The 20,871-nt window shown below is 48.1% G+C and overlaps 1 protein-coding gene across 2 annotated transcripts in view; it reads right to left on the bottom strand.

Moving 5' to 3' along the window:
• Positions 1-20,871, bottom strand: part of LOC133347916 (protein tweety homolog 1-A-like) — a 135,786-nt gene that overhangs the window by 93,621 nt on the left and 21,294 nt on the right. For both annotated transcript variants that reach the window (XM_061560656.1, XM_061560657.1), the window contains exon 2: positions 13,760-13,932. In XM_061560656.1, the coding sequence (XP_061416640.1) occupies positions 13,760-13,932 (173 nt within the window). The remainder of the gene's footprint in view (positions 1-13,759; positions 13,933-20,871) is intronic.

The following is a 20,871-nucleotide window of genomic DNA, read 5'->3' as shown; positions in this document are numbered from 1 at the left end:
CAATGCAGTTACTCAGCGGGTATATGGCTAAAAAAAGGATCCCGGTGTTTTTTTGCCGTGGCAGCAAGGTTAAGCTGGAAGTAGAAATCTGGTGAACCCCATCAGCTGCCATGGTTGACCAAGCACAACCAGAGATCACGCTCTGACACAGCTGAGCGGGTTAGTAGGCACAGAGGTGACTCAGACTCAGCAGCTCGACAGCATTAAGATGTCCTACCTACTAACTAAAGTTCATGCCACTGAATTGGTTGTCATAACCGTGATTAATAATGCAAAATTATAGACGTCCTTGATCACTCTCATTCTCTCCTCTTTTTGTCCTTATAATTTTTTTTCTGGTTTGTGTTTTCAAAGGTGATTTGAAACTATGCAATACGTGATCCTTTTTAACGTGTGCGAATCCTTGTCCTTCCAGGCAACAATAGGAACGGCGAGTTAGCTACCACCACTGCCATCCCACTATCGTCCCACACCACTATCCTCCCACACCACTATCATCCCACACCACTATCATCCCACACCACTATCATCCCACACCACTATCGTCCCACACCACTATCGTCCCACTCCACTATCCTCCCACACCACTATCGTCCCACACCACTATCGTCCCACTCCACTATCATCCCACTCCACTATCCTCCCACACCACTATCATCCCACTCCACTATCCTCCCACACCACTATCATCCCACTCCACTATCCTCCCACACCACTATCGTCCCACACCACTATCCTCCCACACCACTATCATCCCACTCCACTATCCTCCCACACCACTATCATCCCACTCCACTATCCTCCCACACCACTATCATCCCACTCCACTATCATCCCACACCACTATCATCCCACTCCACTATCCTCCCACTCCACTATCGTCCCACACCGCTATCGTCCCACACCACTATCATCCCACTCCACTATCGTCCCACACCGCTATCGTCCCACACCACTATCGTCCCACACCGCTATCGTCCCACACCGCTATCGTCCCACTCCACTATCCTCCCACTCCACTATCGTCCCACTCCACTATCGTCCCACACCACTATCATCCCACTCCACTATCATCCCACTCCACTATCGTCCCACTCCACTATCATCCCACTCCACTATCATCCCACACCGCTATCCTCCCACTCCGCTATCGTCCCACACCACTATCATCCCACTCCACTATCCTCCCACACCACTATCATCCCACACCGCTATCGTCCCACTCCACTATCCTCCCACTCCACTATCGTCCCACTCCACTATCATCCCACACCACTATCATCCCACACCACTATCCTCCCACTCCACTATCGTCCCACACCACTATCATCCCACACCACTATCATCCCACACCACTATCATCCCACACCACTATCCTCCCACACCACTATCATCCCACACCACTATCATCCCACACCACTATCGTCCCACTCCACTATCATCCCACACCACTATCATCCCACACCACTATCCTCCCACTCCACTATCGTCCCACTCCACTATCGTCCCACACCACTATCGTCCCACACCACTATCGTCCCACACCACTATCCTCCCACACCACTATCCTCCCACACCACTATCCTCCCACTCCACTATCGTCCCACTCCACTATCGTCCCACACCACTATCCTCCCACTCCACTATCGTCCCACTCCACTATCGTCCCACACCACTATCGTCCCACACCACTATCGTCCCACTCCACTATCCTCCCACACCACTATCGTCCCACTCCACTATCGTCCCACTCCACTATCGTCCCACACCACTATCCTCCCACTCCACTATCGTCCCACACCACTATCGTCCCACACCACTATCGTCCCACACCACTATCGTCCCACTCCACTATCATCCCACTCCACTATCCTCCCACTCCACTATCATCCCACACCACTATCATCCCACACCACTATCATCCCACTCCACTATCCTCCCACACCACTATCATCCCACTCCACTATCCTCCCACACCACTATCATCCCACTCCACTATCCTCCCACACCACTATCATCCCACTCCACTATCCTCCCACTCCACTATCGTCCCACTCCACTATCCTCCCACTCCACTATCCTCCCACACCACTATAATCCCACACCACTATCATCCCACACCGCTATCCTCCCACACCACTATCCTCCCACTCCACTATCGTCCCACACCACTATCCTCCCACTCCACTATCCTCCCACTCCACTATCCTCCCACACCGCTATCCTCCCACTCCACTATCCTCCCACACCTCTATCATCCCACACCGCTATCCTCCCACACCACTATCGTCCCGCCCCACGCGCCAGGCGAGAGCTGGCATGATCACACGCGAGCGGGGCGGACGCGTTCACCCCAACTACTTACGAGCCCCGTTCATGCTCACCATGTCGCGTGCATCACAACACACCTCGAATACCCGGACAATTCGTGTTCAGCGGCATTCGGCTCCTCGTTCAAATATCCGGTGAGAGTCGAGTCGAACATGGGAGTCACGCGGCTGTTGTGTGACCCTCACGCACATCGAGGCCAACTTGACGCCCCTGGGCTGTGGCACCAGTGCAAGACTCGTGAACAAATGAGTGGACAAATGACATTGTCACCCCAAATCTTAAACGATCGTTTGGATCACCGATAGGTTTGGATGTGAATTTGTCTTGTGCTCCTTTATGTGTGTGAAGGGTAAGATTCCCTGGCCCACAATGCACAGACTCTAACGTTTGACTGTATTGCAGTCTTGTTGTTGAACCAAGCTATGTTATTCTTGGCTTCACTGTACCTCTACAACGGAAAAATAACAGATGATAGTTTAACAGTATCTCTTCTTGATAATGAGGCAAAAGCAAACCAGACGTTGTTATGACACCGTAAATTAATTGTAATAATAAACTTGAATGCATTACCGTTTAAATACAAAAGTGTCAAAATGAAAGTGAATTCCTTCTCATATTATCAGTTATCTCCTGTTTACACCACTGTTAACTTCCCCACAATGTGGTACTGATTTTAACGACCCCCAGAGGATTATGGGCTGAGTCTACCCCCAATGAGGATGTGAACTCGTGTCCTATTGATCGCGAGTCGCTTACTCTACCGCTGAGGCACCTGGAAGGGTTTAACGTTTCGTGTTTAATGTGAGGAGTAATTCAATAAGGTATTTTGATGAAGACACGTTATTTAAAAAAAATGCAACTTCATTTATCATCTCTACTTACAACTTTCGTGACTGCAGGAATTCATATTCTTTGGTTCTTTCGGTGAAGTCATGTAGATAGAAAATAGTAAAATAAAAGAAATAAAAAATAAATAAAAACCAAAAACTCACGACGTTTCCAACGCAACACGTGGTCGTCATCTCTGCCTGGTGACGACCGCTTGTGTTGCGATCGAAACGTCGTGAGTTTTTTTTATTAAAACAATATTTTTTCATTATTTAATCATTTTTATTTCATTATTTTCTCTCTACGTGACTTTACCGAAAGAACCAAAGAATATTCATTCATCATCGCTGCAGTTATAGGCGGGTGCAGTGGCACAGTGGTGATTATGCACCGAACCGTGAATCTGACTCCTTCAGATCAGCAGTGAGGAACATCTGAACATGTCCTGGCCTCCCTCCTTCACAGCACTCACTGACCAACATGGTGAAGTATAGTCAATAAAAACATCGCCAACAGTGTGTACGAGGAGGCCTTCATCCAGCAGTGGATTAATAAAGAGCTATACGTTAGGATTGTGATTGCAATTATAGACCAAACATAACACCATCAGAAACACACTTCCAAAATGTGCCGTTGGCTCCCACTAAAGATTATATTAGCAAAGTTTGCTTAAATATCGTCACAAGTAACACCCTCGGTGTTAATTGCAGACTGTATCGACGCTTCATCAGCCGACGGCGGAATGGCTGCGCGAGAGATGGTGATGGTGGAGTGGAGGGGTGAATGGAGAGACCCGTGAAGTGAGGGCGAGGACAGCTCTCACGACCGGTGGGGGGACACGGGAGAAAGCTGGATGTAAACGCACCTTATAGTAAGCACAGCTGTGATATAGACAACACGTGCTTACATTAAACTCGTGCGGGCCCTGTAGCATATGTTATAAAGAGGCCCTAAATAAAAAAACACGTAAATATTAAAACATAAATGTTTTACTTACTTAGTAAAGTAATTGTATTTTTGTCATTTGCTATACAGCCAGATAATACGACAAATCGCTAACCTTAAACACCCAGTCATTCATAAAAGTTGAAAGCGGTATAGTACTATAGTAATAGAGCAAGTGCAGACTCACTGAACCGGAAATGATGGCTTGAAAGCATTTATCGCGGGGACCTTGAAAGTGCGGGGCCCGTAGCTACATATGTAACTACTTTTGCTACGAGGATAATCCGGCACGGGGGTAGGTAAAGGGATATCTGTTATACGAGCACGCTATGGGTGGAAGGGTGGCATGGTGGTAACACTCGTGCCTCGTAGCATGAAGGGCCCTGGGTTTGATTCCTGACTTGGGCGCCTGTCTATGTGCAGTTTGTATTCTCTCCCCCTGTTCTGCGTGGGTCTCCTCCGGATTCTTCCGTTTCCTCCAACCGTAGCTTAAAAACACCCCCACACATTGGCCAAAAACATTGCAATGATGACAAATGACCTGCCGATTACTCATTTGGGATCACGCACAGCAGCAACATCGCCTCCCGGCTACCAAAGCTTGGCAGGATCCTTCTGGAAAAAAAGCCGTCTTGAGACTCAGTGAGGCTTTTCTGGGTATATAAAGCAGAGTAATCATGACAGATATACGCACACCTGGCCTTGCTCCCAAAAAGTTCTGCTTATATATCCGGCTTCTACTGAATTTGGGGGTAGTGAATGTGTTGGGCCATGTCGAATGGTGGAGAGAGTGCATGGGACCCTCAGGCAGTCATCATCGCCATATCTGGCATCACTAAAAAGATAAAAGTTCATAAGTTGTGTCTGTACGCTGGCCAAACATGAGAAGATTCATCTACATGGTCCTTGTAGAGTGACAATTCATAACACGAATGTAAAAAAAAAGATAGCATTCAAGAGCCACAAATGTGGCAAATTGCACACTGGTCAAAGATAGCATGTCAATTTAACGACTTCCAAATACATAGATTTCAAATGCATTTCACGACTAGAGGCTGCGAGTATTGGAGAAGACGTGCGCACATTGGCCAAGCTCGTTAACCGAGTCGTCGTGGAAATCAACCCGAGTGGCGAGCGACCCTGAACGTCCAGAGGAGGGGTGGCGGCCGCACGAAATGGAGTCGCCATAATAACAGAACTTTTGACTCCCTCATTTCCATTATAACGTTGCCTCAAACAGGAACGGAAACACCTGCGGGAGAATTTTAAACAATTCCGTTGCTCGAGCGGCTCACGTTGTGCAGCGCACAATGATTTCTTCGTTGCAATTCCCCCCCGATGATTTCAATCCAAGCCGCACAACAACACAACTGCCGTGACGCGAACGCGCGTTCGTTGTGCAGACGAATGTGTACATTCCTGATTGGTTAACCCTCACCGCATGAGACAGACAGCCCGACGTGCTGCCACGCAGCACAGTTGGTCCGTCATGGTGATGAGCGGCAAGATAATTATTAGAGCCACGTAAGCATCGTTATCAATACACTGTAGTTACTGATGACCTGTAATTAATCCACGACTTGCTCAAAAGATGCCTCTCTGTGCCGTGTCGGTCGGGGTGGGGTGTTGACCATACTTCGCCGTGCTGGTCTGTGTGTTATGGGGAGGCAATGCCAAGGGCAAGTTCAAGAATGTCCTCGTCACTGATGTTGACCGTGGTCTTGAATCGGGCTCGGGTCACTGGGTTCATATTGCAGCACGCCAAGCAATGTGCTGCGGCTCGCCCCCCCCCCCCCCCCCCATGCATCTTAACACGTCTTCTTTGGGTCTTTCAGTAACGTCACGTCGATAGGTTCAAAGAAAATGACAAAAAAACTACGACATTTCCATCGCAACACAAGCGTCGTCGAACGCTACATGGCTTTACCGAAAGACCCAAAGAATATGAATTCCTGCAGTCACGAAAGCTTCAAGTCAAGAATCTTAACACGTCCCAAATGTTTAGTCCACAATGCGTGATGGCCTTTGCGCTGCTGACGCAAGGCATTTTACATTGGTACCGCCTGCCGTCTGAAATGCGTCGAGCACTATCCTCCGTGCTATAACCACCGAGAGGAGACTTGTCGAAGGTGGTGGTGGTGGGGGCGGAATGGATCTCGCAGGAGCGGTAGCGGTCGATGGCCGCTCACGGGCCGCTGGGCAACCACGCGGGGCGAGACGGAGCGTGCGGGGCGATCGCGCCCAGCCTCCGATGAGGGGGGGGGGGGAAGGGGCCCGGCCACTCCACGCCACGAGGGCTGAACGGTTTGGGGGAAATATCTAATTGGGATTCTTGTGACAAATATTGCGATTGCGATTAAAATGTTTTAAGTCAAGCTTCAGTTCAATATTCACTGTGTGATAGATTTCAAACATGTGATGGAGCATTACCACATGATATCATCAAAATATGAACTGCTCTATATATTATAATGCAAGGATGAGAACTTAAAATATATTAATTGCTTCCAACATGTATTTATTAAAAAAAGAAAATTGAAATAGAACAATCAAACATATTATCAATTGTTAAGTTAATTAAATACAGTTATAATAATAATAATAAATAAAACAATTCCAATAAGAAAGTAATAGGACTTTTCAAATCGCAAAAAATCGTATTGTTTCGAATTCCGATTTCGATTTGAAATCGATGAATCTTTCAGCCCGACACGCCACGCTGCTGCCCGGGAGACGACTTCTCGTCTGTCTGGAGCAAGCGCAGGACTACGCCGGTGGCTCAACTCTGCTGCGTTTGTTGCCGGTGGTGGCAATAATTCCAATGGCCCACACAGATTTTTGTTTGTTTTTTCTTGGTTCTTTCGGTAAAGTCACGTAGAAGGGAAGTAATAAAATAATAAAAATAAAACATAATAAAATAATTCTCACGACGTTTCCCTTCTACGTGACTTTACCGAAAGAACCAAGAAAATTAATCCCTGCAGTCACGAAAGCTTTAAATCGAGATTTTTGTTTGTTTTTTCTCTCCGTAAATAATCATTTGTTCAAGGGGATTCTGAAACACGCGTCGCCCCTGGTCCCAGGTCTGCACAAGAAACCAAAGTCCGCCGATGACAAGAACGGCAGCGGGCCCGTCAAGGAGGCTCAAAGCATAGAGTTTGTTTGTTTGCTGGTTTTATAAAGCCCCACCGTCCATGTTGAACACAGCAGAGTCTCATCTCGACAACGCGATGCGACCCGACCGTGCTCTTTGTAAATAAAGAGTAACTTGCAGAGTTCTTCATGTGCTGAAATATATTACGGCATGCCAGCCAAACCATGTATTAATATATACACACACACACACACGTGTATGCCCTTTTATTTTATTCTGGAAAATATTTATATACACAAGCCAGTATTATCTTATACGAAGCACTATTTTAATACTACCACATTTCAGAACATTGTGGATCTGTTCGCTTCTGTCAGGGCTCAATGTGTACAAATAACTGAGTGTGCCCTGTTATGAAGCATTTTGGGAAATATAAAATAAACGACACTCAAAAGCTTTCATCAGAAAATAATAAACATTTCAAATCTGCCCTCATGTTCAAAAGAACATCCGACAATCCAGCAGTGTTTGCTTAACATGCCTGATTCAGATGATGAAATCCCAACTGGTCCAGAGTTTTCTTGTTGATCAACAATGTCTGGAAGGTCAATAAACCAATCGACTGAAAATAATGGTGCGTTTAAAAAATGTTGGGAGGTGTATTTAATAATTATTGATTCTCCATGCACAGCACTCTGTGATTATGCGCGTGCAACAATGATTGCTATGCTGCAGGCGTGTCTGTCCCTTTGACGTAATGTTATTTACTTGGTGCACTTAAGTTGAGAGTATATTCGTACGCTAATGGACTCCAGTCTGTGGATGGGCGCTCACGCTTCTCTGGGAGTGGAGGCACGGCTGCGACGATTGACAGACCCACCGAAGATGGCCATTAACCACTCATTCTGTTTGGTAGCAAATTACGGGTCGAGCTCGGAAGGCACATTGTCAGGAAATGTTACGAAGTGAGGAGAAGTGTCTTCGTAACAAAAGGTAAATGCACTCAACTTGTTTGGAAGACGGCAAGAGCTGAACCGGAGCCAGACAAGTGTCACCTCCATTCGGCGCTTCTCTCGTGGGCCCCGTAAATATCAGCAGAGGCAGCGGCGCGCGAGCGTGACTGGATGCTGTGTGTGTGGACGTACAGAGTCCCACTGACACAGTGAGTCCCACTAACACATCACAGAGTGAGTCCCACTGACACAGCGGCGAGTCAACTCCTTTGCACCGTGCTGAGGGCCATTGCCTGAAACGTCGGCGGGTTTTATATATCGTTTTCTCTTTCTAAACCGCAGTGTTATTGACGACTGCGTTGAGTTTTTGTCTTTTGCAATCGGGAGGACACTTACTTATCGAGTGACCTCGGGAGCTTGTGTGACCGCAGCAATCTCCAAACACGCTTTGTTTTCATGCGGTATTACTCGTTTTTGATTCCTGCCCGCACACACATTTATACCCGATGAGTTTCTCATCACCACACGGAAGGCCTTGGAATTGGTGGAAGGTTCCAACTCTGCCCGACTGCAACAACGGAACAGCAGTCCCCGGGCAGGAGGCATTTCCTGCATTCTGATGCAAATCCCAAACAGCGGTTACCACGCTCTAAATATTTTTTTGCTGTTACTTCAATAGCGCTTCTGTTTGCAAAAGCACGCCAATTAATCAATGGCAGCATCCCGGGGGCACGCCGATGAGCCCCGAGGGTAACTGAGTGCGCGCTTGATTCGTAGCGGCCGTGCTTTTGCCTCCGTCTTGCGGCGTTCAAAAAAGAAAGTTATCGCATAGTCGCAGCACGTCCTCCTCTCTCAGCCTCGACACAAAAGCCCTCGTCGCGGGTGTGGCTGAATAATAATCATCATCATAGTAGGACTCCTGCTGCTTCGCTCAGCCCCCACGGCTGTGACCTCTTCCTCAGAGGATGCAACCAAGAGGAGTTCTGAACAACTGTGAATGCCGCCTAACAGCGCTGACGCGTCTCCTCAGCTTATTTTACTTATTTATCCAGGACTGACAGTTGTAAGACTCTTGTTCTAAAAACTATTAAACTAAAAAAAAGTAACTTTTTATTTTACCAGGTAAAGCTCGTTTTCAGAAGCGACCTGGTCACAAATTATACCGCAATAGATGTGGCTTATCATGTAAACATTTATAGCAGTCATATACTCTAAACGCATGACGTTGATTATAAATGTGGAGGGGAAAACCGGAGGACCCGGAGAAAAATTCACACGACCACGGGGAGAACATGCAAACTCCAATATACAAGTGTCAGGGTTTGGATCGAAACCACAATCTCCTGTATACAAGGCGAGGTAGTTAACATCTCACCACTGCAGCACCTATTCAGGAGGGTCCTGCATTGGATTTTTATTTGCATGTTTTCAGCCAATGTATGATATTCTAGATTTGAAGTTTTCGTGACTGCAAGGATCCATACTCTTTGGTTCTTTCGGTAAAGTCACGTATTTTTTTTTTGTTCACCTACGTGACTTTACGGAAAGAACCAAAGAGAATGTATGATATGTTTATTATAAATGTGGGAGTAAACTGAAGCACCCAAAAACCCCACCTCCTCGACGCCCACGGGAATGGAGTTTCACAACCCTCACTGCTGACTCCAGTGCTACATCACAGGCAGCAGCCATCACTGCCTGGCTCCACAAACCTGCACCGAATGTGCACTGTGCAGAATTAAACTTGCAGTGTCAAGGGTGTGATGCGTGGGGAAAGAAGAAAGGATGGGAAGAGAGAAGGAATGAGAGGTGCAAGGAAAAGGGTGGAAACGGAATGGAGAAACTGAGCGAAGGTTTCGGGGAGAGATGAGGAGGGGAGGCAGGAGGAGGCTCCTCCGCTGAAGCGGCGTGTGTTTTCACAGTGGGCGGCGATGGGGGGAGGAAAGTGGCTCAGGGTGGGGGTGGGCACACGGAAGTCACGTGGGTTACGGGAGGCTTGAGCTGACCGAGATATATATCCTCGTAATATGGCCCACAAAGGCATGGTGGGAATACATTTTCATCATACGAAATGAAGAGGTAAACCTTCCCTTCTCGCTCAGCAACATTGCATCGTACGAGTGAAATCCTATTTGGTGGCCAAATAAAGCAGACATCAAAAGTATTGCGCAAACGATCGTTTGGGATAATTACTGTCACTTATGAGGAAATAATCAACCACTAGAATCAATTACAGTGACGGATGGACACCATAATTCTGGACTGGAGGCAGTAAATGTTCAAAATGTCACCTGTCACATCGACCGGCGCAGTGGGCTGCCACGGAGCAGCGTGGCCGAGCTTCTACAGCCATTCCACATCAGCGATTGTGAATGCATTCTTACTTCAACCCGAGCCCAAGCATGCCGTACAAATTATTTTACAAAAGCAGATTCGAATGAAACACAATTTTAACTAAATCCTCCCACAATTACACGAGCTAAAATCTCAAGAGTGCACGCACATCCGTTAAACCTTGCAATGAAGTCACCCACGTGCTGGACACGCACGGCCCATTCGTCAACTCACTGCGGGATGAGGGTCTCCCTACGCAGTGTGGGACCGTACTTCACCACCCTGGTCAGTGCGGGAGGGTAAAGGTGGGGAGCATAGACGTTGGCACAGAGTACAGTACAACAATGGATTGTGCTGCGCTGCCGTCCGCTGACAACGTAGCACGGAGGGTGGTTGCCCGTCCAACCGCTATCCAGGCTCAACTCTGCTTAGCTTCCAAGAGCCAGATCATTCTGGGTGATCTGGCTTCATTGCCAGGTTTACGAAGTCAACGGTTAAGGTTTGAGGAAAGAAACCACGCCGTACGGGCACGCGAGACCCACGCCAATATTCCCCTCATTCTCATCTACTCCGAGTAGCCTCCAGCGTGGCAACAACAACAACAACAACGACGACAACAACAACAACCACTGCCCGCTCAAGAGCCTTATCAGCACTTACTGGACTCGCCCAGCATCTCCGAGGATTACGCTGGCTCCCTGTCATCTGTAACTCAATCTCGGGACTTAGCCTATCGTGGCAGAGCAGGCTGCAATTCAATTGACCCCACACACTCGTCCCTCCCTCCTAGTTTGTTCAACGGATTTAACAACCGCACGTAAGCGCGAGTCGTCTGAGTGCGAATGACGTCGGCAAAACAAATTTGATTCACAAATGGGTTTGCCTTAAACGCGTTCATGTATTAAAGAAACCCCCATTGTTCATAAGCAGGATATAGAATATTATATCACCTTTGTCTAATATTGTCCAATTTTGCCGAATAACCAAATCGCCCAAGATGTACCCGATCTCTTGAGATATCAGAAGCTAAACATGTACAAGTCTGCATATGTGCATATGCATAGCGTTTAAAATAGCGAATGGAACACACATGTGGTCGTAATGATGAAAAACTTTTAAATAGGGTTTTTATAATTAATTTAGTTTGAACTCGAATATAATAAGAACCACCAACAACAACAACAACAGCAGCCATTGTCCCCGCCCTGCTGGTGCCAGGCCAGGTGCACTCCGAGGCCTTACCACTCACTCCGAGCATCTTACACACAGACAGATGTGCATTAGATCACACTCTGCACGTGCCAGAGCCAGTCCCATAGGCAGCAATGTCAAGCCGAGTGGTGCGGTGTGTGCCCCCACACGGTGCCCGCAGGCCGTGCCCGCACGGAGGTGCCCAGGGGCTCACCATCGCGGCGGCCTCACGTCGCACATTTCTCGAACCCGGAGAGCGTCGCTAAGCACTTGCACCATACCCACTCATTGCGTGCGCACGCCGTGGAAAAGTTCTTCTTGTTGTTGTTGTTGTGAATACAAATAAAATTGGCCAATAAAAAATTCTGGCAGGATGAGTTCATGCTGGGGTAGCAGTGGGTGGTGGCACAGAGGGGCTCACCACACGCTGTGCCGTGAGCCGGGGAGTTCGACATTCCGATCATCGCTAGCATCAGCAGCACCGTGTGCACGAGACCTAAGCATCACCCTCCCCCATCACCAACCCGCATTGACCAACGGGGTGAAGTACAGTCAAACAGCTTCCGCAACCAGTACAACTTGGCAGAGGCCTTCATCCAGCAGTGGATTAAGAAAGGGCTGTAAGTGACTGTAGTTTATTGTATTATATGAATGATATTACAGATTTACACTACCAACTCCCTAATCTAGCAATGTAAACCCTGGTTATTCTAAGCTGTAAAAGTTTTGGACTAATTTCCATAAAAACTCAATGTTCTTTCAAAGTTTTATTTGATTTTAATGTTGCTTCATAAGACCTGAAATTCTGACAACAAAACAGATTAACAACAACTACAGACCATGACAAATAGGTCATCTCGTATATGAAATATCTTTTATTTTCCTTTGCTCGCAGCATTGTGGCTCCTCCGAATGTGCTGTCGGTACAGATAAATCAGAGACACAGCAGCAAAACTACTGAAGCAGCCTCGCTCCGAGGCTGCAGGGAAGCGTTTTTGTGCCACAACACCAGTTGCGAACGGCAAGCGCCCGCACGCACGTAGCACTGGTGAACAGCAGACATCAAACAATTTGTCGCTTCATTTGGTTTAGTGGTTTGGAATCGGAGTGTGCATCACCGTAAACACCTGCCAAGTTGAAATAAAATGGGCTCATGTGGGAACATTGGAAAATGAATACGATCTGTTTCGGTCAAAATGAAAGACAGAGTGAGATGGTGCATGGATGAAGTGAAGGTACATTTTTTCACATAAACTCGCAATGAAGTGTTGATTTGGCTCGAATGGATATTCATTCGCATACGGAATGTTTTGGACTTCCGTGCTAAATACACCAAGTATCTCGCCACTCAAACCAGCCTGAGGTTGTGTTCAATGCCAATGGTAGCCCTCTGTCAGTGGTGGAAATTCCATATTCCTATGGTGGGTGGTAGCCGATTTATCAGAAAAGCACTGTTGATTTCCCACCAACAAAGTGGAATCAAGTTTAAAGTGGAATTCATATTACCAAACTTGAAATGCCGAAATTCTGAGTTGAACTCCTGAACGACGGCACGGTATATTAAATCCCAATCTCGACAGATCTCAGCAGCTAAGCAGTGTTGAGCCTGGCTAGTGCTTGGACGGGGCGACCGCCATGCATGCCAGGTGGCCTCGGGCCGCTGCACAGCTTCCTTGTCAGCAGAAGGCTGCACTCCGCCATCGTCGCGAACCCTCACCGACCGTCGTCATGGAGTGCCGTCAAACAACCGCCACGACCTACACGGGCACACGGAGGCCGTCGGCACCCAGCAGGGGGATTTTTCTTTTCAGGTAAGGCCCACTGAGCAATGTAGCTTTTTCTCAGAAGTGACCTGGCCACAGATGATAGCTCAACGGAGTGGCCTATCATACTCTAAGCGCGTGTTTCTAATATGTGGAGGGAAAAACCGGAGGACCCGGAGAAAAATCCACGCGACCATGGAGAGAGAGGCACGCAAACTCCAAATATACACGCGTCAGGGTCGAGATCGAGCCCACGACCTCCTGCGTACCAGGCGAGGGAGATAACATCTCCCAGCCACCGCGCGCGCGCACGGCCGTACCTGCAGATGAGCGTGGCCATGACGATGCACCAGGTGGTGCAGCAAACATTGGAGCGCTTCTGCGCCTCATCCTCGTGCCGGCGGCAGCAGCAGAGGCGCACGAAGTAGACGAAGAGCACGAGCAGGTTGAGCGCCAGCCCCGCCGCGGCGATGCCCACCAGGAACACCAGCGACTGCCGGGGGGGGGGGCACAACACAACGGCCGAGAGTTCACGTTGACGTCCGGTGAAGCAGGTGACAAGTCGAGGGAGCAGCAGTCTCGTTTGCAAAATAGGGGAAGACAGACACAGCGGCACTACTTCTGTGATTTGAAAACAGCTGCTAAGCACGGGTCCAAAAGCCCAAACATCAAGCGGGTAGCAACAAACAGCACGAATACATCTTTAATTGACAAGTTTAATCATGGGACCTTTCTTGCCAGTATCAAAATATAAAAATTGGGTTTAACCTTTCTGGCAATAAAACAGTTGTGTTAATATGTTAAAACACCAAACAGAAACTTGGCAAGGAATCCTGTCACTGCATTGTGCCGTTCGCCTTGTGGCGTCCTCTGGTCTAACGCCGTTTGAGACGAGGCTCTAAAGAAAGCTGTCTCTGGTGGCGACCAATCCGTTTCATAGACAATGCATATACCGTCAGAGCATGTTTTTGTTTGCATGTTCACAACAAGTATGCGTGGTTAATGCCGACACACAGTAAAACCTTGGATTGCGAGTTACTTGGTCTGCGAGTGTTTTGCAAGACGAGCAAAATTTTTTAATAAATATAAATTTGATAAAGAGTGAGGTCTTGCAATACGAGTAGTGCGTGTATACGCTTTGTCTGCCGAGCGTCACGTGATCACAACTGATATACGAGTGCTTTAGGTTACAAACACGTTTCCGGAATGAATTATGCTCGCAATCCAAGGTTTTACTGTAATTCTTTACAAAAGATTTCTGTTTGGTGCTTTAACATCTTAACACAACTGTTTTATTGATATGTTTAAGCCGTTTCTGTGAATTGAGCGAGCTTATTAGAAGAAGTTGGCTAAATACATTGCGGGAATAGGTTCCAGAGTTTAGCAGTGCGAGGGAAGACGCTGCAAGAGAAGTGTTGTGACCTGCAGTGAGGGGGTGGACACAGCGTGGATGAGAGGAAACAGATAGTCTGGCAGACAAAGAATTCAACATGGGAGGAGGAATCAAACAGTGATGATAGCGGGAACAGTAACCATGGTAGCAGCGACAGCAGAGAGATAAGGAGGCGACTGACCGCCGATGAGCAACTGACTGGAGTGCATCAGCGAGTGTTGAGTCATCACCCACGGTGACTGCTTCATATCGAATTCAGTCAAGTGCAAAAAAACATGAAACTGGGTGCAGCACCCCGGATATGGCAGCGGGATTCTAACTTTGTTGTCGATGAATAATTCGTTTCTTTTCGGTTGGCTCAGCGTGAAGGTATCCTGACAATTTTGAACTCTAACCCTACACCAAATCCAGTTGTCACGTGGGTGAATGTGCTAATTGATTTGGTTTATCAGCAAACCAGAGAAATGTTCAAAAGCAAGCACCCCTTTGACAAATTTTTAAACGACGTTTCGCCGGAGATTACACCCAGCGTCATCGGGTGTGGACAAAAGTTCAGCGCTCTGGTTGTAGAGTTAACATTATGGAGGTTACAGCGGCAAATAGCAAAATACCGTGAGCCGGGAAATGCGTTGGCAAATGCACAAAGATAAGAATGTGATGCGTAATGCAGGGACCTGATTAGACGTACGGATAGTGGGAATGGGAAAAAGTTAAGAACAAATATGGAGAGATGAATTGGGCAGGAGGCAAACACCTCCGCAACCAAACAAAGCAGAAAAACATAATTAGCATTTTCATTGTTTTTCTTGAACAACAAAGCGAAGAATGTACTGCTATGCGTCTGTTAAATCTTTGGCCATGCAAATAAATCATCCCCATACATATGCATGCATACGTTTCACTGTACAGTGACGGCCACAGGATAAAAACCTCATTAACCAATGGATGACGAATCGACAGCCTGCAGCTCCGCACGATTGAAGCTGTTCAGAAATAACTGTGCATGATGATTTAACAGCGGGCACAGTGTGTGCTGTACACAATGGGGAACAGAGCGATCCTTCAACCCCTAGTTGTGCTAAAATGGAAAACCATAATTCCACGTGCTTGCAATCATAGTTGCCACCTGTCCCACTGAAGACCCGAGCATATGTCTCTGTCGGCCCAGGTCTATTATTAAAACCGAGCCACACTAGCGTGACGCAGGTTCAACACAAAACCACCAGATCTCAAACACAGACGCCAATTCCCGGGTCAAACCAAGACGGGTGGCGACCCTAGTGGGTGAGTGAGTGAGTGAGCATGCGAGCGAGCGAGCGAGTGGGTGAGTCGACCTAGATCTCTTATTAAAACTGTGCAGCAGTCTTCTGTGATAACGGCAATAACGTTCAACTAAATACTCCTGCCAGATCTCAGTAAAAATAAAATCCCTGCCACCCGGACACAGATGCCGATTCTCACAACGTACTGGGGTCAAACCGGGACAGGTGGAAAACATATGCGTACTCCACCTGATTTGAAGTTGGGGTTGGTGGTTCACTCGATAATTATCACTGCGTGTTTGAAAACCCTAATTGTATCCAGGGGATGTAGTATAGCAAGTAGATTGGTGATGAGCCATGTGCATTGTGAAATGCTATCCACTCTCTTTGTATTATTCCGGGTCATATTTGGTATGTTCAATTGCAATTGATCTGTGAAATGTTAACCCACGTGGAACAGAGGAGATGATGATTTCTAAGTAATTATCATTTCTTGGCTTATCGGTTTCCTTCCACGCGACGTAAGGCTCGGGAGCAAATTGGCCACGTGCGGTGAAGCGGGGACCCCTGGAAGTCGTGAGCCGCGGCGAGGATGTCCCTGCATAATTCGCGACCATTACTCTTCCGGGTAAGCCTTGACAAAAAATGTGGTTCCTAAAAAAATTAGATTTCAATCGTAGTTTTTAACAAGTTCCTGCATTATCGCGCTGAAAATCTCAGCTTTGCCGACAGACAAGGCTGTTGCAAACACGGTGCATGGAGTGTGCAAATCACTCTGGAAGAGATCGTTTTCCTTCGAGTGACTTTCTGAAAAACAATGAACCCCATCGCAAGAGGACAAGCGTGTCTGCAATTGTTCGTGTTGTCTACCTACTGATTGTCTCCTGCTTCCGGCACTGAAAAATAAATTTCCATGAATCTCACGTAAAACATTTTGGCAACATCGCAAGTACTCGGTTAAACAGCGACCAGAAATACTGGCAAATTTGGGGCGGAGGTCAGCTTAATCAGGACTTATAAATACTTCACGTTGCGCTCGGTTATAGCAGTCGGGCTGCTCGTCGCACACGCACAGCTTGTGCTCGAGGGCTACTCCGCCACACGTGGCTGTTGCGTGACATCGCTTTCCCTTTAACCCCCCCCACGCCTCGTAGCTCGCGCTTTGACGCGCGTGCACACACACACGCGCGCGCTTGCACACACACACAGGCGCGCGCGTGCACACACACACAGGCGCGCGCGTGCACACACACACAGGCGCGCGCGTGCACACACACACACGCGCGCGCTTGCACACACACACAGGCGCGCGCGTGCACACACACACAGGCGCGCGCGTGCACACACACACAGGCGCGCGCGTGCACACACACACAGGCGCGCGCGTGCACACACACACGCGCGCGCTTGCACACACACAGGCGCGCGCGTGCACACACACAGGCGCGCGCGTGCACACACACACAGGCGCGCGCGTGCACACACACACAGGCGCGCGCGTGCACACACACAGGCGCGCGCGTGCACACACACACAGGCGCGCGCGTGCACACACACACAGGCGCGCGCGTGCACACACACACAGGCGCGCGCGCGCACACACACACAGGCGCGCGCGCGCACACACACAGGCGCGCGCGCGCACACACACACAGGCGCGCGCACACACATACGCGCGCGCGTGCACACACACACACACGCGCACGTGTCTATAAAGGGGCCACCAGAATGCATGCATGTAAGTGATGCACTTTATTTAGGCGCAGACGCGTTTAAATATTCATCACCTCTGGATTATTTAAGACGTGACTCGAGCGCGTGTTTGTATAGGGCTGAAGGGTTACGTCCTCCTGTTGATGAGTGGAAGCCAGAAGCAAAAGCTGCTGCTACAATAACGATGCTGTCATGACAATCGCGGTCCTGCAAAGGGATCAAGCTCCGCTCTGCCCGGCCTATCTTCTCTACATAACACCCTTGTTGCCAACGAGAAAGGTCGAGCCTATGGGTGAGCATGTTTACAAGCGGCGCGCCAGTGAAAGTGTACATTACGGAATAACGCAGTTCTTTAGGCAAAAGCCTGATTAGAAACGGAATCAGACCATGGACAATTGTGTCCATGAAAATTAAGATGTCATAAACGGTTTTGACATTCCATCCGTCAGTGTAGTTATACACGCAGATCGTGTTTCACGTGGCTGCTTTACCCTGCGGCTCGGGGTGTGCCGGTGATCAATGAAATCCCCTGCAGTGGCCATCGATCCTTAGAGGCACTCTGGCTCAGGACGCCACGTGTGAAAGACATGCTAACCAAACCATTCACAAATCCCCACACATCGGACAGCAATTCGGGGTAACGCCTCATCCTCAGATGCAGGACTAAGCGATGAACAGTTGTTACCTTCTTTCTAAGCAAACACTGTACAATAACCCTTTACCAATGTCAGGCCGGGGAGTGGTGGCGCAGTGGTTAGCACACTGCACTATTGACTATACAGTATTAACTATTGAACACGTTTAGAGGAAATGTTCACAATTGTGGCAAACGCTTGATGTTGCTGGCTGTAACTTTCAATAAACACCAAGACCCGATTCTTAAACGCGCGCCTGGACTGCTCTCCAGCAGCACCCCGGTGATGGTGCTGCTGGAGCAGTCACGCGTTTGGTGGGTCTGCTCGCCTGACACATCTAGCTGGCCGTGTCGGGTGGAGGAGGGTGTACAACACACGTTGGCGTTTGACTCAAGCGGCAGCGATCTGACCCCCCCAAAAAAATAAACGATGAATCTGACACGCCGAGTTTGAACTCTGGCCACGGCTAACGTCAGCGGCGGGTGATACACAAGCCGGTCGTGGGCTACTTTCCAGCAACAACTCGCACTGACCAGCTTGGTGAAGTATGGTCAAACAGACCCCCAGGGCCAATGTGGCATGGGCAGCACTTCATGCAGCAGTTGCTTGGCACAGGGATGTGAATTATTGTTTAATTATTATTATTCGCCTGTGCCAATTCTTCAAAACTATTTCTACATTACCCATTTTTAGTATGGCAGACGTATGCGTTTTAGATTCATAACATCACCTTTAACCGTTGCACTTGTTTATCTTCTTTGCACACAAACCAATCAGTTGGTGATGCTGCGTCGGCAGTGATGCACAAGCACAAATAACCGCTACACAACACAGCCCTCAATAACACCGTGTGTTTGGCCTTACAAGAAAACAGAAATACAAATAAAAGGCGACGGTTCAGGCTACAACCCCTCTTCATAGTATAGAGAGAGACCAGAGAGGTAGAAGCTGGCCTCTGTACGTGCTCTGAAGAAGGGCCATTGCCCGAAACGTTGCCTATTACGGACTGGTTCTTTTTAAGGACGCATTTTCTTGGTGAAAGTGTTGCGTTTGTTTTGCTACTTGCACATTCGTTTCACGTTGTTTTTACCATAATGCTCTCCTGCTAAGCGACAAATTAACCATCTCTGCTTTACAGGCTTGTCATCGTGCAGCCATTAGCGCTGAATTTACAACAAAACCTGCTAGGAGGGATATCCGATGCCTTACTGTGGCATCAAACATGCCGCCGCAGATTCACTCGCTAGAATCACAGTGCGGAGGAATAGCTTTCTGTTTTTTTTATTCGTCGTTCAATCATAACTGTCTACGTGATGATGACAGCAGTTGAGATGTATTTACCGCTCTCTCCTGGCCACAGGTGCATTTGTGTCCCAGCAATACAGACTTGCCACCACCTCTACAAGGCGCAAACGTTTGATATAAGAATGTTTGTTTTTAAGGGGGCTAATTCGCATTTCACCTGGCTCGCTTGCCGCTGGGAAGCGGCTCTCCTGCCAATTTTCCATGCGAGAAATGGCCAAAGCGGAGGAAAATCAGCCACGTGAACTCACGAGAGCGGAGGCACCTCTTGACTGTTTAGTGACGAGACGCGCTTTGCATTGCTGTTGTTTGCAGTCAGCGTGATTTGTATGCTACTGTAATACTGTTGAGGGCGATGTTGTTTATTAAAGCGTGGTTTAATAAATGCGAGACTAACCACATTTGACATGGCTTTTTAATACACCATTGGGAAAGGAAATTGCTTCATAAAACCATAAAACCGTAATTACGCACCAACTCCATAATATTCAGTTATTTATATCGGCGTACTACAGAAAACTATTCATTTAGGACTAGGTGCCTTTAGAGGAACAATCTCTTAAGAGATTATTACAATGCATTTTCACACACTTTTCGAAACCAGCACGGGCTTAAACCCTGTCTGCCTGCCAATCTCATCTCACTCTACCCCTTCTCGTGTGGCCTCCACTCACTCACTCACTCCACCGAGCTGGGCCCCTCACATCTCCAATCGCCTCAAGGCAAGGCGGCGCCTTAATCGACGGAACTATGGACGCATTTCTCACCCTCACTGCTGATGCGGCTGCTGCCTTGCAACCACCCAGCTCAATTCCAAGCTCAGATCTCCTCCTCCTCTCCTCCACGTGTGGTGATTTCTCTCCCCAGACCCTGAACCGGATTCTATTGACATTGCAGTCCAGTTATTTCCCTCTGTCCTCCACTGTAACATTTTGACAGAGACACCGAGTAATGTATCCCACTGTGTTCAGTGTGCTGTGTAAGAGACGGACTACTCATTCCCTCACACACGCAGCCTGCACGACTCCTGTTTACTCTCCTCCTGGGTCTCGCCTGTCCCCAATATTCAAGTGAGAAATGCGGCACAGTACGATGCTTAATATAAGCATGTCATGAGCGACTGTGTA

This window comes from Lethenteron reissneri, chromosome 26 (assembly GCF_015708825.2).
Source record: "Lethenteron reissneri isolate LAM-NWPU_2019-01 chromosome 26, ASM1570882v1, whole genome shotgun sequence".
In the NCBI taxonomy this organism is placed as follows: Eukaryota; Metazoa; Chordata; class Hyperoartia; order Petromyzontiformes; family Petromyzontidae; genus Lethenteron; species Lethenteron reissneri.
This window is presented reverse-complemented; position numbering and strand designations above follow the sequence as displayed.